Source organism: Trachurus japonicus, chromosome 22 (assembly GCF_045865225.1).
Source record: "Trachurus japonicus isolate A0001 chromosome 22, Traja_1.0".
Classification (NCBI taxonomy): Eukaryota; Metazoa; Chordata; class Actinopteri; order Carangiformes; family Carangidae; genus Trachurus; species Trachurus japonicus.
The window spans coordinates 18,039,153-18,054,463 of NC_140928.1; the positions used below are offsets into that span (position 1 = coordinate 18,039,153).

At 42.4% G+C, this 15,311-nt stretch overlaps 1 protein-coding gene across 2 annotated transcripts in view; it reads left to right on the forward strand.

The window, feature by feature from the left end:
- Positions 1–72: 72 nt before the first annotated feature.
- atp10d (ATPase phospholipid transporting 10D) overlaps positions 73–15,311 on the forward strand; it is a 38,118-nt gene continuing 22,879 nt past the window's right edge. The window contains exons 1-5 of one of the 2 annotated variants that reach the window (XM_085768340.1): positions 73–187; positions 6,912–7,273; positions 8,477–8,671; positions 13,974–14,178; positions 15,011–15,096. In XM_085768340.1, coding sequence (XP_085624466.1) covers positions 6,987–7,273; positions 8,477–8,671; positions 13,974–14,178; positions 15,011–15,096 — 773 coding nt within the window. In that variant the 5' untranslated portion in view covers positions 73–187; positions 6,912–6,986. Of the gene's footprint in view, positions 188–6,911; positions 7,274–8,476; positions 8,672–11,669; positions 12,206–13,973; positions 14,179–15,010; positions 15,097–15,311 lie in introns of those variants that run through there. The other variant, XM_085768342.1, reaches the window with a different exon arrangement.

The window sequence follows — 15,311 nt, forward strand, 5'->3', positions numbered from 1 at the left end:
ACTGACTACTGTTTCACATCCTGGTTTACGGAGCTGAGCTGGGGATAGTCGGTGGCTGTCTGCCTGCCTGCCCTGCGGTGCCGTGACCCCCCGTCACCCGCTGCTCGGAGATGTGACCCGACACAGACACACACAGCCGCTGTCGTTAACGTAACGTGGACACGGACAGCGCATGGACGCGGACACGGTGAGTGTTTTTACCGCTGTTGGCTACCTGCCTGCCGCGATGGTGCTCTGCTCATTCATTTCGGCCATGGTGAACAAAACACAGACAGAGCCGAACAACAGCGTCCCTCCGGGGCCTGGCTGGCTTCAACCGACCGGCTGACTGCAGCTGCTGGGGCGACGGCAGCACAGACAGACCCTGTAGTGTGTCCTTCAGGTGCTGTCCACACCTGAGGACTGAACTGAGGACAGGTGTGGTGCTCATCTCTGCCTCTCTACTCGGGTTAATGTTTAACTTTAACTGTCCGTTAGACCAGCTGTGTTGAGTAAGTTACTTTTAAAAGTTAATAGCCTACTCGAGTAGTAGGCTACTTTCCCCAAACTGAGTTTCTAACTGAATAAAGTAGTACCAGAAAGGTCAAGGCTATTATTGCGTTACCTGTTATAAAATGCTCAAATAGGCCTATTAGTAGGTACTTGAATTCGCCCTAACCACTTGCCTGTTTATCTGAAACCAGACTGTAACCTGTGCGGAGGAATACTGAGTTGGTTAGTTCCAGATAAACGTCTTTTTCCGACCACTAATCGTTGATGGACTGAAATAAAAGTGTATAACAGAGACTAAGGGCGCATTTAGTGTTCAGTAACATTAACGGCGTTATAACGCGGAAACTTAACTTTTTGATTAGGCTATTCCTTAAAAACATAGCCCTTAGTAACGACGTTATTCCCATCACTGTAGGAAAACAGGCGGGTTTACCAGGCCATATAACCTGGCAATACTAGAGTGGATTCACACACTGCATGAAGTCACTGCATAGAACTACTGTAGCTATACCATGAAGGAAGAGTAGGCTACTGTATCCCAGAACAGAGGCTGGTAGATCCACTGTAAAACATGAGGCTACTTTACAAGATCACAGCTAGGAGAGCAGACCAGATCTGAGACAGAATCAGCTTCATTGTTCAAACAGGCTACAGTTCATTTACAAATGCTGTAATGGTGCAAACTGATTTCCCCTCATCAGTCTGCACTCAGAGCTCCTAATGTTAAAGTGAGAACAGAACTGTAGACATTTTGACAAGTGCATGAAAAAGTAAGAACTGAAATATAGCATAGGCCTATTGCATATTACAACACTAAACTGTCACACTAATGTTTTTAGCTCCATGGAAGTTTAGTGTTGGTGCTAGTTACAGTTCAGTGGTGTTAGCCTACTGCCTGATTAACTGAATATCAGGTAGTTAAACACTGACATCACAGTCTGTAGCTCTCAGACTGGAGCCCGGGGACCTGCAGGGATCCTTCAGGGGTTTGCAGCAGTCTCCAGCTAAAGGTTGTCATACAGTATCCCACTACAATATCATCTGCTGCTAATAGGAAGTGCTAGTATACTGTCTGTAACTGTTAACACACAGTAAGATTCAGCTAGGATAACAGAAGGGTTCTTGGTCTCAGTGTTACCTGGAGGAACTGGCTCACAGTCTATACGATCAGAGATAGTGATCGTATTTTGTGTTGTGAATTTAACACTTTCACTTTGTCAAATAAGATCCAACCATCTTCACTTCTGCAAAATCACGTTGAAGTTGTTGTTGTAATTATTAGGAAGTGTGGGAGTTGCTGTGGCCCACATAAGCATCCTGTGACTTCCCCTACTTGTTAGCAGTCACATCAGGGGATTCAGCAGAAAGTCACTTCCCGAGTTCAACGTTTTATTTTATCTTCTTAGAAATCAAACATGGGAATGTCTTGACCCGTAGAGAGCACCCGATACTGTTTCAGGAAGTGGATCGTGTGCAACAACCTGTGAATCAGGAAAAGAAGCAAAGATTTATTTGTCTTCATCATTGCTGACTGAGCAGCTGAGCCAATATTTACAATGTGCACTGTATCTTTGATACTATAAAATACACATGCAGCAGCTTATCTACTATCACTCCACACCGCCGGTATGCAGAGAATGAAGGTCAGCAGGTTAGACATGTCACAGCTCTGTGACAGAGCACTGTGCTGTTTGAGGAGGGGGCTTTGAAGGGGTCTTTCAAATCAAACAGGCGACAGCTTGTTGAATATTTGTACTTCTGCATCCAGAGCATATTTTTATCAATCATTTCATGGATTTTCATGACATTCATTGTGTAAAAACTTTCATCTTTGAAGTTTGGTCCTCTGAAATAAATGTTGGGCCTCACTAGTTGGATACTGGTAGTTAACAAAAGATAGATGAGGGAGACCACTCAGTAGACTGGTTCTTGATTCCTGCTCTGCATGCATCTGCATCTCCATGATATGGAATATGGAATATATTCCAGCTCCATTTTAACTGGATTATTGATATTCTGTATACTTGGGCCTTCCTCTGTCTTAAAAGGGTATTTCAACATTTTGGCAAATTCTCCTATTGCCATAATCCCTATAGTTTTAGCAGTAGGTTCATTACCTTTAATTGTTGCCGCAAGCTGTTTTTAGATCGACGGGGCAGAGACGTGAGCTCTGCACGGTGCGCTGTATTTCCACCTTTCCCTCATCAAACTCATCAAATACACAATCCAATAACTCCAAAACGCTCTGGTGGACAAGTTGTGACCTGCGCATTCACCACGCTATGAGATAGTAATGGATGGGGAAGTGATTTCAAAAGAGCAAGTAGTTCTGAGTATTTGCTTCATGTGTTGTAATGTTGATTATTTCATAGTGTGGTGAATGTGCAGGTCACAACTTGTCCACCAGAGTGTTTTGGAGTTGTTGGATTGTGCATTTACTTTGACGAGGGAAACGTGGAAATACAGTGCAGTTCACATCTCTGCTCCGCTGATCTAAAAACAGCTTGCACTGACAATTAAAGGTAATGAACCTACTGCTAAGACTATCGTCATTACTAAAATTAAAACGTGACAGAGGTTTTCAGTGTACTGGACTCAGTGTTTTCCATTAACTCATTAGAGTGAAGCAGGTGTCGAGTCGGTCAGGTGTCTCCCTGTCAGACCAGCTGCAGGAGGGATTATGTCACTCACATGTCCTGTTGTTGTTGTCACACTTCCTGGTTTCTCTGCCTGAGGGTCAAACCTCCTCACACGACCACTACAGAGGCCTGCTGTATCATGTGCTCCACCATCAGCCTGTTAACTGTGTCACAGTAGCCTAGATGTGCATTCCTCTATGGTTCAGGTTGCCACGGGCACTCTGATATGGACTCAATGGAGTGTCCTGCAACAATCAATCAAACCGCTTTCTTTCTAATCCTGTGTACACTAACAACAGACCAGTGTGATCCTTCAGAGCCTGCTCAACAACATTTTTAAATCCAACGTTTACTCCACTTTATATGCAAGTTGTGCATGTCAGTTACAGTCTGGCTACAGTTGTGAGGGGTATCATCAGGGTTCTTACGGATCCTTAAAAAGTCTTAAAAGGCATTGAATTCATTAATCTAAAAACAAGGCCTTAATTGGCATTAAAATGTCTTAAATCAATTTTTCAAAGGTCTTAAAAATGTTAACAGTGGTATTTTATGATTATAATTAGTCTCAAATCTCAAAATAATTGGTAACATTCCGACATAGAGAAGTTTTAGTGGCGGCCGTCAACGCAAAATTTCTCACTGCCTCCAGCTCCCGAGTCAGTGTTTTTTTTCCCGGACTTTTTATGCATTGCATTTATTTTGAAAGGACAGCTGGAAAGAGACACACTCCAATGTTCATGTAGCAGTCACTTTACCTTGGAAGTGGGTAAAATTGTCCCTAACCCTATGTAATTGATGTGGTGTTTTTTTTTTTTCTCTGCATTTGTGTTTATTGTGAAGTTGGTCTTAAATTTCATTTCAAGTGGCTTTAAAAAAGTCTTAAAAAGTCTTAAATTTAACTTGGCTTAAGCTGTAGGAACCCTGATCATGGTTAATGCAAATACGCTGCTACTGTTACAGCTAACATCTATTGCACGTCTGCCCGTCCTGGGTGAGGGATCCTCCTCTGTCTCTCACCCTGAGCTTTCTCCTGGTTTTTCTATGGAGTTTTTCCTCAGTGGATGTGAGGGTCTAAGGACAGAGAATGTTGTTATGATGCTGTGTGAAGACCTTTGAGACAAAATGGGCCTAATGCTTTGCCTCACTTTAGTATTTGTTTATTTATTAAGGTCCCCATTAAAGGGACAGCGAGGAGTTTTGGAAAAGCGAAGCGTTTTCACACTACATTTATGAGCCTCCGCGTGCACCGTGAAATTCTTTGACCGAAGCAAGACAGACTCATGTTTTCATTCATCAAGAATTAAAGTCAGAGGTTGGAAGACGATCAGATACCGTCATAGTTCCGACCATAAACGGAAGGAAACGATGGTCGGCTCGCCCAGCGTTTCCGCCACCACTAATAATAACAAAATAATGATAGAGACAAAACGATATCGAAAATGGGCCCATTAACAAGTGTGGGTAACGTAGATTCATCCACAATACCTAATATGAGACTTTTTTTATTGTCGCGGAATTTTTCGTTCTGCCGATGGAGAAACTCCTCGTCCCTTTAACTATTACTCCATTGTCAGAGGAATGGCCATTCTTCCTGGGGTCACCGCACACACAATTACATACAGAGTAAAGACAACAACCTGAAACCACACCAAGCATTACAAATTTAGGGCTGACCCAAAAAAATCGAAGCTTCGAAGCTTCGTTCGTTGCCATGGAAATCGATCTTTAAGTCTGTGATCGATTGTTTTTTTCCTTCTTCCTTTATTCCTTTTTGACACCGGTTCTCATCGGCAATTGTTACATTATGATAATCGGGTCAGCCCTACAAATTATCAAGATATTGGAATAAATAGTTACACAGTTTCAAAGTAAACAGCAAACACACAAAACTAGGCTTATGAAAAAAAGAAAAACCAAAAAAAACAACAAAACAAAACAAAAAGGAACCAAGAAAAGAAGTTAAACAACTTTATTTGTTTTTAAAACTACTTCTGCTTCCCAGTGATCTAGTCTACATGTAGATGGAACTGAAGTCTACTCTTGTTTCTATTTCTATGTCTATCACATATTTTCTTCTACTGAGGGCTTGCTTTGTTTTCCCTGGGCCACTGTGATGTCTACTCTGTCAGGAAGAATTAGCCTACACGATATAACCACTTGTCTTGTTAACACAACATAACAATAACTTACAAATAGTTGGGTCAAAGTTAGTCAGGTTTTAGACAGGTATAAGATGATCCACCCTGTTCATTTTATTTAAAAAATTTAATTTTAAAGGCCCCTGTCGTAGCAGGGTACAATTAAAAAATAAGAATGATCTGACAGTAGTAGTTATGGGTATTCACTGAGAAGTTTTTTAACTCGGCTCAATGATGTTTTTTTTTTACTCCATCTGTTGTTCTTCTTGTTTTACCAGCTGCATTAACTTCCAGATATTCTCCCATGTAGCACTTCTTGTACCTCAACTTCCTCTTCCTCTAAACATCAACTCAATCAAATTAAATGTTGTGTCTGTTGCCATCTGGTGTCCCATACAAACTCTCCATGGTGGAAAAGGTTACTACACACAATACCCTCATTAAAATACTCCTGTTTGTACCTCTTTTCATTTATGCAGTTATTCTGAGTACATTACCCAACAAATTAATGTGCAAATGTTACCACAAATAGGCAATTGAGCCCTCTCCATTAGGTCATTAGGAAGTCATTGTGCTTCTCCCAATAAACCTACCTCAGAAAACCTCAGCAAACTATTCATGTCAGTCATGTAAGACATCTGTACTGTCTGATGGAATTTCTGTCTGTTATGTGTTAACAAGTTTTACTCGTTCTCTGAAGCTGTACTGTAATTATGGACGTTCTTATGTCCGCTCCAGGAAAAGCAGCTGCTAAGTCTCTGCTCATGTAACTCATGTGATCCCTCTGTCTCTAAGCTCACTGTCAGTTTACAATTCCACATCACTGCCTGTCTGTGTTTGGTATACACCGGCCAAGCATCGCTATCAGACGCTCTGTATGGCTGTGACATCACCGGCTTCAGCCAATAAGAATGCCACATTCTTTTATTTAAACTGACGCATTTCACCATTTATTTAACCTTCACCCCATGAGTTGTATATTTATTCAATTTTTTTCTTAAGAAACTGCATGGTGATGGTGGGGACGGTTTTCCAACCTCACCTGCACATTGTCTTTTATATAATTCACTCTTTATACCCTTTCATAACCGGAATATCAGCAATAACCCAGTTGCGCACGGCCATGTAAACACCAATAACCCAAATATGCTCATATTCTGGTTTTTAAAAACCCGAAAATGACCCCTGGGTTACTCCTTTTCTAACCTGAATATTTGGTCATGTCATGTATACACCTATCAGGGTCCCCATTGAAAGGAACATTCATTTGTATTCTGCACATGTTCCATTCACAAGGAATCTTTGTCTTTTGAGTACAGGAACTACTTGATTTCAATTGCCATGTATGCAGTGCGCGCGGAGGCTCATAAATGTAGTGTGAAAACGCTTCGCTTTTCCAAAACTCCTCGTTGTCCCTTTAACGGGTTATTCTGAATGTTTCAGAAACCGGAATATTGACCTTAACCCGAATGTTGACTTCATGTAAACGTACTCAATGAGTTGCATCATAGCACATTGTTTTACAACGTGTTGAAAGATAGACTTATTGTTGGTTTGAGTCTTCGTGAAATTTGTTGCCAATAAGAAAAATACACATTAACAGCAGACTGAACCTTTAAACTGCTCGGTCTTCTCTCTGCAGAGGAAGGACATTCTGAAAGTCCAGCGTGGAGCGCAGAGGGAGAGGCCCGGCCTCTCTCACAGCCCAGCTGTGTAGATGGAGCAGCTCCACTGGGTGCGACACCGCTGTCGGGCGCTGTTAGCAGACGACCGGGGCCGAGGCTGGTACTCTCCTGCTGACGGCCTGCCCACCAAAAGCTCCCCGGACGCCCGCTCCTCTAAACACAGACCCGGTGGGACGAGGAGGACGGTGTTTGCCCGACATGGACCCCACCAACACGAGCACGAAGCCGTCTGCAAAGGCTACAAGGGCAATGCCATCCGGACTACCAAGTACAGGCTCCTGACCTTCATCCCTATGAACCTGTTCCAGCAGTTCCACAGGTCAGATCACATCACAATCATAGAGAGCCTAAGCGGAAGCAGGAAGTAACGGTCACCATGGGACCTCAACTCTGAAAAACTATCCATGCAAGTGAACGGGACTGAAAGTTTTATTTCGTGATCCGATTGAATTGCGCCATGAGAAAAAAATATGACCTCTACCTGTTCAAAACATCACGTTTCATGCCGAGAAATCAGCCGTTTAACATAAAATGGCAACAGAAGAATGTATTTTGTGTAAAGACCGCTCCACGGACTACAGATCTGTGTCCCACAAAAAATATGTCACCAACTGACACGGGAAAGGGCGGCAATTGGTGTGTGACGTTGCCTACGCGACCTGTAGTCTTTCTGGTTACAAATTCTTCTGAATTTTATTTTACAATAGTTTTACAACAAACTGCTGATTTCTTGGGATGAAACGTGATGTTTTAAACATGTAGAGGTCATATTTTTTTCTCATGGCACAATTCAATCGGATCACAAAATAAAACTTGGACTCCCGTTCATTTGTATGGCGAGTTTTTCAGAGTTGAGGTCCCATGGCGACGTTACTTCCTGCTTCAGCTTAGGCTCTCTATTTGAGATGAGAATTCCATATGGAATGTAACTGCACTAAACTGTTGAAGGACCACACTGAAAGAGCTGTGAGGTATGCACGTGTACTTCTAAGAATACAATGTGTGCACGTGTTAGACTGGGTTTCTCATGACGGCCTTTGGTTTCCATAGTGATGAACCACCCGTATAAATGTTTCAGTTCACTATAGATTATGTTCATGCAGGTTAAACCTGTCCAGTGTGTTAGAGTGTGTTGGTGTGCAGCCTGCCTCTGTGACCTTCCTCAGGGAAAAGTGTATCATTTTTGGGATTAACTCGAATATAGCTGGATGACACTACCCTTTGCAGTTAGATCACCATGGTAACCTAAGCCCTATTCTGTGCTGTGAGCCTGTGACAGTGCAGCACCTTTAAGTAACTCATTCAGTTGAAGGGAAATTCAACCCTGAGTCCCACACTGACACAGGAAGTGTGAGCTGTTTTATGTATTCTGCACTAATACAGTAATGGAGTTATACAACTTAGCCAGTGTTGACACTGTTACTCCATCGGTGCCAGTCAGAACAACATGAGGAGACTGAGATGATAACTCTGTTCTCTTCTCCCGTCCTGTCCTCTACTGTCCCTGGTCTTTCCTTTGCAGGGCTGCCAACCTCTACTTCCTGTTCCTGGCGTTGTTGAACTGGGTGCCAGTTGTTGAAGCCTTTCAGAAGGAAATCACCATGATCCCTCTGGTGGTGGTCCTCACCGTCATCGCCATCAAAGACGCCCTGGAGGACTACAGGCGGTATCTGTTCGACAAGAAGGTCAACAGCAACGTGGCGCAGGTCTTCTGTGGGTGAGTGAGCCTCTGGCAGCTCCAGAGAACAGCTGCCTGGTGACTCTGCAGCTGTCAACTGACTGACTCATCATCATTTAGTTAATTTGGCGTGTGTTTACCTCAGCAGCAGAATGTACAGAATCAACAGCGACATGTTAAGATTTATTAACATGTGGTTCAGAAAGCATCGAGGGAACTCACTTTGAATTCATCCATCATCACCACTTTACTGATGACTGGATCATTGTTTCCCAGAGATACTTTTGTATCACTTAGTACAGTGGTTCCCAAACATTTTAGGCCATGCACCCCCTTCTGCTTTTTCCCTTCTTTTTAAAGGCATAGTTAATTTTTTAATTGCATTTTGGCTCTATGTTTTTATTTAAATTTTTGGTAACACTTTAGATTAGGGAACACATATTCACCATTAAGTAGGTGCTCATTAATATGCAAATAAGTAGCTTACTAGCTCCTTATTAGTAGTTATTAAGCACGTATTAACACCTTATTCTACATAGCCTCTATTACACGATGAATTAAGAATTTTCCTGATATTAACTCCTAATTATCGCTTCACTGTAAATTGATGCATTGTTGTTTCTGAATAATGATGTGAATAGCCAGTGGGTTATTTGGGCCTTGTACAGGGGCAGTAACATAAGAACAGTAATTCTTCCTTTGGTAACACTTTACAGTAGATTAGGAAACACATATTCACCATTAACTAATTTTTTGTATTAAAATGATTTACTGAAACGTTTTTAATTCAGGTTCACAATTTTTTTTCTTGAATGTTTCTATTTACACTGTGAGAACCCCATTTGAAATAATTAAATAGTTATCTATTTATTTGTTGCCATTACCCTTTTCATGTCACACAGCCCTTAGCAGCAGCTTACGCACCACAGTTTGGGAATCACTGACCTAGTATTTTTACACCACTTTATAAAACCCTTCACAGTATTACCTCAAATACTTAAGTGATACTTTAAAACATCAGCTCACATCAAATCACAGTGGGACTGTGGTGTTCCTCTGTGAAAGACTCTCAGGTGTCTCCTCAAGTGTAAAGGTGCCGCTGCATCACTTCATGTTTGTCATGCACTGACTTCTATAACAACACAGTGTTGAATGGAAGGTATTGCCTCAGACGTATCAGGTATCACCTTCAGGTATGATGACCTCTAGTGGTGATCAGGAAGCTCAGGCACAGTTGATGACACAGCAGATTTAAATCCAGCTTAAATTGCAGCAGTTCCACTTTCCCAGCATTCAAGCCCAGCTCCACACTGAGCACCAGTCCTCCATTGTCGAAGAGTAGTGGCACAATAAAGGGAGACCTGGGCACATGAAACCCAAACCTACTGTCTGAGCAGATAAACAACCCATCTATCTATCTCCATCTCTATGCCTGCACATTTCTGCTTTGCCACCATAGTCACTCAGCTGAATCAAACAAACAACATCTATGAATTATTGTTCTGCAACATTCAAAACTTTAGTCCCATATTAAACCAGCTCGGGAAGCTGCTGCAGCAGTTCTGTAGAAGCTGGTTTAGATCGGGACACTTGGGGGGAGTCACTGACTTCTCCTGAAGCGTCAGGTCATTGTGGAGCTGAATGGGGAACTCTTGCTCCAGTCTCAGATCTCCTCAAGTGTGGATGGACTAGGGGTGGGCGATATGGCAAAAATATCATATCACGATTTTTTAAAAATGAAGTCACGATTTCGATTTCATCACGATCTTAAATCGAAAAAAGGAAAAATAGACAATTTAGGCCAAAGAACCTTTCTGAACAGATTTTAATCTAAATAGTTGCAGTTTTGCCAACATGTGCAAACAACGTAAACATAGTAGAAGGTAAACAACAACACTATGATAAAGTGGACTCTTGCAACATAAAAGGTAGCTTTCAATAAACATGAAAGTAAAATATCAATGAAGACATTACTGTTTGTTTTATTCAACACAGTCATTTTAACAGGATTTTAAGTGTATCAAAACACTAAATAGCTGATTGAAAAGGGTCAAATAAAGTAACTGTTGTTATCTCTTTTAGCAAACTTTGCAAATGTCCTTTGTTTGCGCTTTGCAGCATAGAACTAGCCTGGCTCTCGCCAGACCCTTGTAGTTCCGCAAAGCTACACTGAGCTCCACACAAGGGTCTGGGACTGCTCCATAGGCGATTCATTTCAGAAGGCGGGGCCTTGTAAAAAAATCTTGTATGTGATTGGATAAACCACTTGTCCGTTATCTTGAATGACGTGCTACTTCAGCCACTCACATCGTTCTCTGTTCATCTTTCAAAGAATTGATATTCGATAGATTCGACAAAACAGTTGAAATAGCAGAATCAATGCCAACGCACGACTCCTCACTGCGAGCCGCCATTGTTGTTTGACTCAAACAGTCGCTTCAGCGCTACGTCACACCTCAGAAAGTCCCGCCCGGCGATCCTGATTGGTTCATTATTTTTTGCTCCGGGGAAGAAGTTTGCATTGGCCTCGAGTCCAGACCCTTGTGTGAAGCTGAGCGTAGCGCCTCTGGTGGTGCTTTGCGGAACTACAAGGGTCTGGCGAGAGCCAGGCTAGCATAGAACTGCAATTTATAGAATGAGCCCCAGACGATCCTACGATCTCTGCACTTTGGCAGATCGTCTGCACACTCTAATCCTTCAAGATCTAATATCGCCATATCGCCCACCCCTAGGATGGACCTCTGTCTCATTCATCCTTCATCAGGCCTGTATCTACTCAGAGAAACCCCCACTCCAGAGCAGAAGAGACATCAGACCATGTTGTTCAGTTTTCTAACATGAAATCAGTCATCATGACACTGATGACCACCTCTCCCTGGCCCTCCCTTGTCCTACTTGGTGTTACACAACCTGTGTGAGCCGGTTGTAAAACCTGAACCTTGAGTTTACTTAAAGCATGAGGGCTTGTAGAAGAGGAGTGCCACTTCTTTCACCAGGCAGTAAATGATCCATAGCCCTCACAATCCCGGTTTTATCTGAATGGTCAGTATGAAGACGGGCAGCAGGGACATGGAGGACGAATGTGGACAGGATCTCAACAGAAGAACAGCAGGTAGGTAAGGCTTCCGTAGGAAAGGACATAGGCCGGCATGTGGACCTGAAACCCCAGGACCCTGGACTCATGTTCAGCTCGAAGCGTCCGTGCCGTCTTCACCCCACCAAGAAGAAGCTGCTGAAGAAGAGGACGGTGGTAGCTGTCTCTACAGAGGACGAGGAGCTGAGTCGACTCCTGAAGTCTTATAAGAGCAACAAGATCCGAACCTCCAAGTACTCCCTGCTCTCCTTCCTGCCCAAGAACCTGTTTGAGCAGCTCTACCGTGTAGCCAACATCTACTTCATCTTCCTCGCTGCTCTCAACTTCGTCCCTGTGGTGGAGGCCTTCCAGCCAGAGATCTCTCTGGTTCCCATCCTCCTGGTGCTGTCTGTGACAGCTGTGAAGGATATCATAGAGGATTACTGCAGGTTTAGGTCAGATCGCCTCATCAACAGGCTGCTCTGCCATGTTTACAGCAGGTAGGTTGATGCAGCAGTGAACACTGTCGCCTGTTATTGTTGTGGCTGTATTCTCTTTCATATTGAAAGAGTTGGTTCAAGGTTCTCAGTCCTGCTCTCCTTATACTCCTAAAGGAATGAAGTACTTATATACTTTATAACCGATCACCTGCAATCGAATGGAGTCACATGATGAATGACTAAATATGTACATATGTGCTCTTTAACTTTACACTTGAGTTGTGTCTAGCAGTGACGTCACTTTGCTGTCAAAGAGCAGTGTTTTCTCAGTGTTGATGAATCACAGTCACTGCCTGGAAAAGGTGTTGGAGTGTAATGATTAACCACTGACTGGATTACTGTGTGTTATAGATACACAGTCTCCAAATACCTGGTTAACTAAGAGTTAATATTGTGTAGTTTTATAATGACATGCATCTCTGAGCTGATTATTTATTATGTTTATTCTGTTATTCACTTCTTTACTCCTAGAAAAAAGGGAAGCATCGAATACATGATATTCCATTAGCCTTTTCCTTAATGTTATCAGTGTGAGTAACACACTGAGCCGTTGAGTAATACATAGACTGTCACCGTTACTGGCATGTCTAGTCCTGAACACAATACTTTTAATTTTACTACATTCAAAATCCAGTTTGTACTTGCAAATCTGCTCCAGTTATTCAAAATGTAAGTCAGGTAATTAGGACATATAGAAGAGTAATGGCCCAAGGTAACTCCTTTGGGCTCTCCACACTGTAATTATTACAGGAAGAAAAGCATCATTCACTGTCAGTACAAGTTGCAGATGTTTGCTCATGCTCAGCATATATAATAATGTTGTTGACTTTTCACTACCTGAGCAAGGTTAAAGATGAGTGCAGTGTTGCAGCTTTTTTCTCAAAAGGCATGAATCCAATAGCCAATCTAAACTGAAGTCACCAAGGACGAATGTTCCCTTGCCAATATCCGTTAGCTTCATTATTGCAGGACACAATGTATCCACAGTACATAGTTTACATTGTACATTTGCACTTTGTGTCTATAGACATAGCCAGCTACAATCGGTTTATGCAAGCAAGACAGACGCCCAACCTCAACACTGGGAACAGGTCAGGACTACAGTAACTTTGATGGGAGTGTGATTTTGCTTATATATTGTTACACCACCCCCAAACAAATTCCTACCTTTTCTAACAATATTACAGCCTGGTATGGCGGACCCCATGTCTTTTGGTCAGCATGGTCTACACATTGGTCTAGATATGTTTGTGAGGCAGCAAGTACATTGATATTTTCACTGTTTATTAAATTGGTTATTTCATGAAGTTTATTTTTTTTTAGCTATAAGCTATCAGCTATTCTCCACCTTTTCTGTGGTAAATCTAGAACCATACTTCTACCCAGTTGATTAAGCATGACATTAGTCAAGCTGATGATAGGATAATTTCCTCTTGCTCCTGTCCTAAAGCTGTTAGCATTAGGCCTTCCCAGATTTAGCTGTTTTTCCTTAAAAAGCAACTAATTGATCACCACTACTCTTGGTCGTCCACCACCAGTCCAACATGTTTTACTGGCTCTTCAAGGTGCTCCTCAAGGTTTGAGCCTTGGGGAGCAATGGTATCCAGCAGTGTGTAGGGTCTCCTCTGAACTCTGCAGAAGAACGTGGAATAACAAAGAAAAACCCAATACTCCAATGAATGCCCCCTCTGGTCCCTGTAATCTTCTGTACAACTCAGGTTGTGAGGCTGCTGTCATGTGATGCATCGTCTATTCTCCTCCTCCACAGCGACCAGAGAGGCTACACTGAGCACTGCTGGAAGGATGTGCAGGTGGGAGACTTTGTGCGTCTGTCGTGCAATGAGATCATCCCTGCTGACATGCTGCTGCTCTACTCCTCTGACCCCCGAGGGGTCTGTTACATTGAGACGTCCAACCTGGACGGAGAGACCAACCTGAAGCAGAGACAGGTGGTGTCAGACCTCCAGCTGCAGGTAATACAGATACTGATACCGATTTCATCACATATTTCCATACAATATATTTCACCTATGAATGTACCACATGTTTTTCTGTTTGGCACAAATGTGCCATTACTTACTTACTTAGCATTTTTTTAAAGTGGGGTTGTATGATCTACAAATAGCCCGTAAGTACTTTAATTGCAGTAGAAGACTCTCTGCACTCCTCCCGTTAGCAACGCCAGCCCATAGCCTTGCCCAGAGATTTACAACATACAGTGTTGTGAACAGACCCAAAGAAATGGCCTATTTTCACGGCCTAAAAGAGGTTTTACGTGAAAAAAAATACACAGTTCCATTGCTCGCTACAATATAATTTTTTCCAGCCCTTCAAAGTGCAGGAAAAACGCAGTTTTTATTTGGACCTAACCAACTCACGTATCCCTCCGCCCAGGGTTAGCGCCCGCCGATCAGCAGTTGGTTAGCTCCTAATAAAAACAGCGTTTTTCCTGCAGTTTTTGCCAAAAATGTGTTTTGTGAGGTCACTGTGACCTTTTTTGTATGTCCCCGCCCAAATGGCCATAACAAAAGGGAAACATGCCACAGTAAGGATACAAGTCAAAAACAAACAGGATGTGAAGCCACAAGGAGACCACATCTTGTTACACTTTCAACTTTGACCATTGTCCATCGAAACTGAATTGATTATAACCATGTTTTTTGAGGTCATTGTGACTTCAGATTTCCTCTGGAGCTGGCTGTGGCCGGCAAGGAGGCATAAAAACACAGTCACCATAAGAAAACATAATAAAGATAATTCTAAGTTGTAATAATAAAGTTGTGTGTGTGTATTTTACAATTTCAGGGAGCAGAGTTCACCCCTGAGAGCTTTCACAGCCGTATTGAGTGTGAGAACCCCAACAATGACCTCAGCAGGTTCAGAGGTTACATGTAAGTGTTTTTATCTGACATTGGTTGCCACACAAGAAAGACACAAGATAGTCAGCAGTTGTCAGTCCACATCCTTCTGTACAACCAAGAAATCAGTATATGCCTGACACATCTATTTCTGTGTCTCCATCACATTTATATTAAAAACTGACCATCTAAGAATCATATAGCAAATAACATGATATTATAATGTTTCTATTTCTGATAGAGTGAGA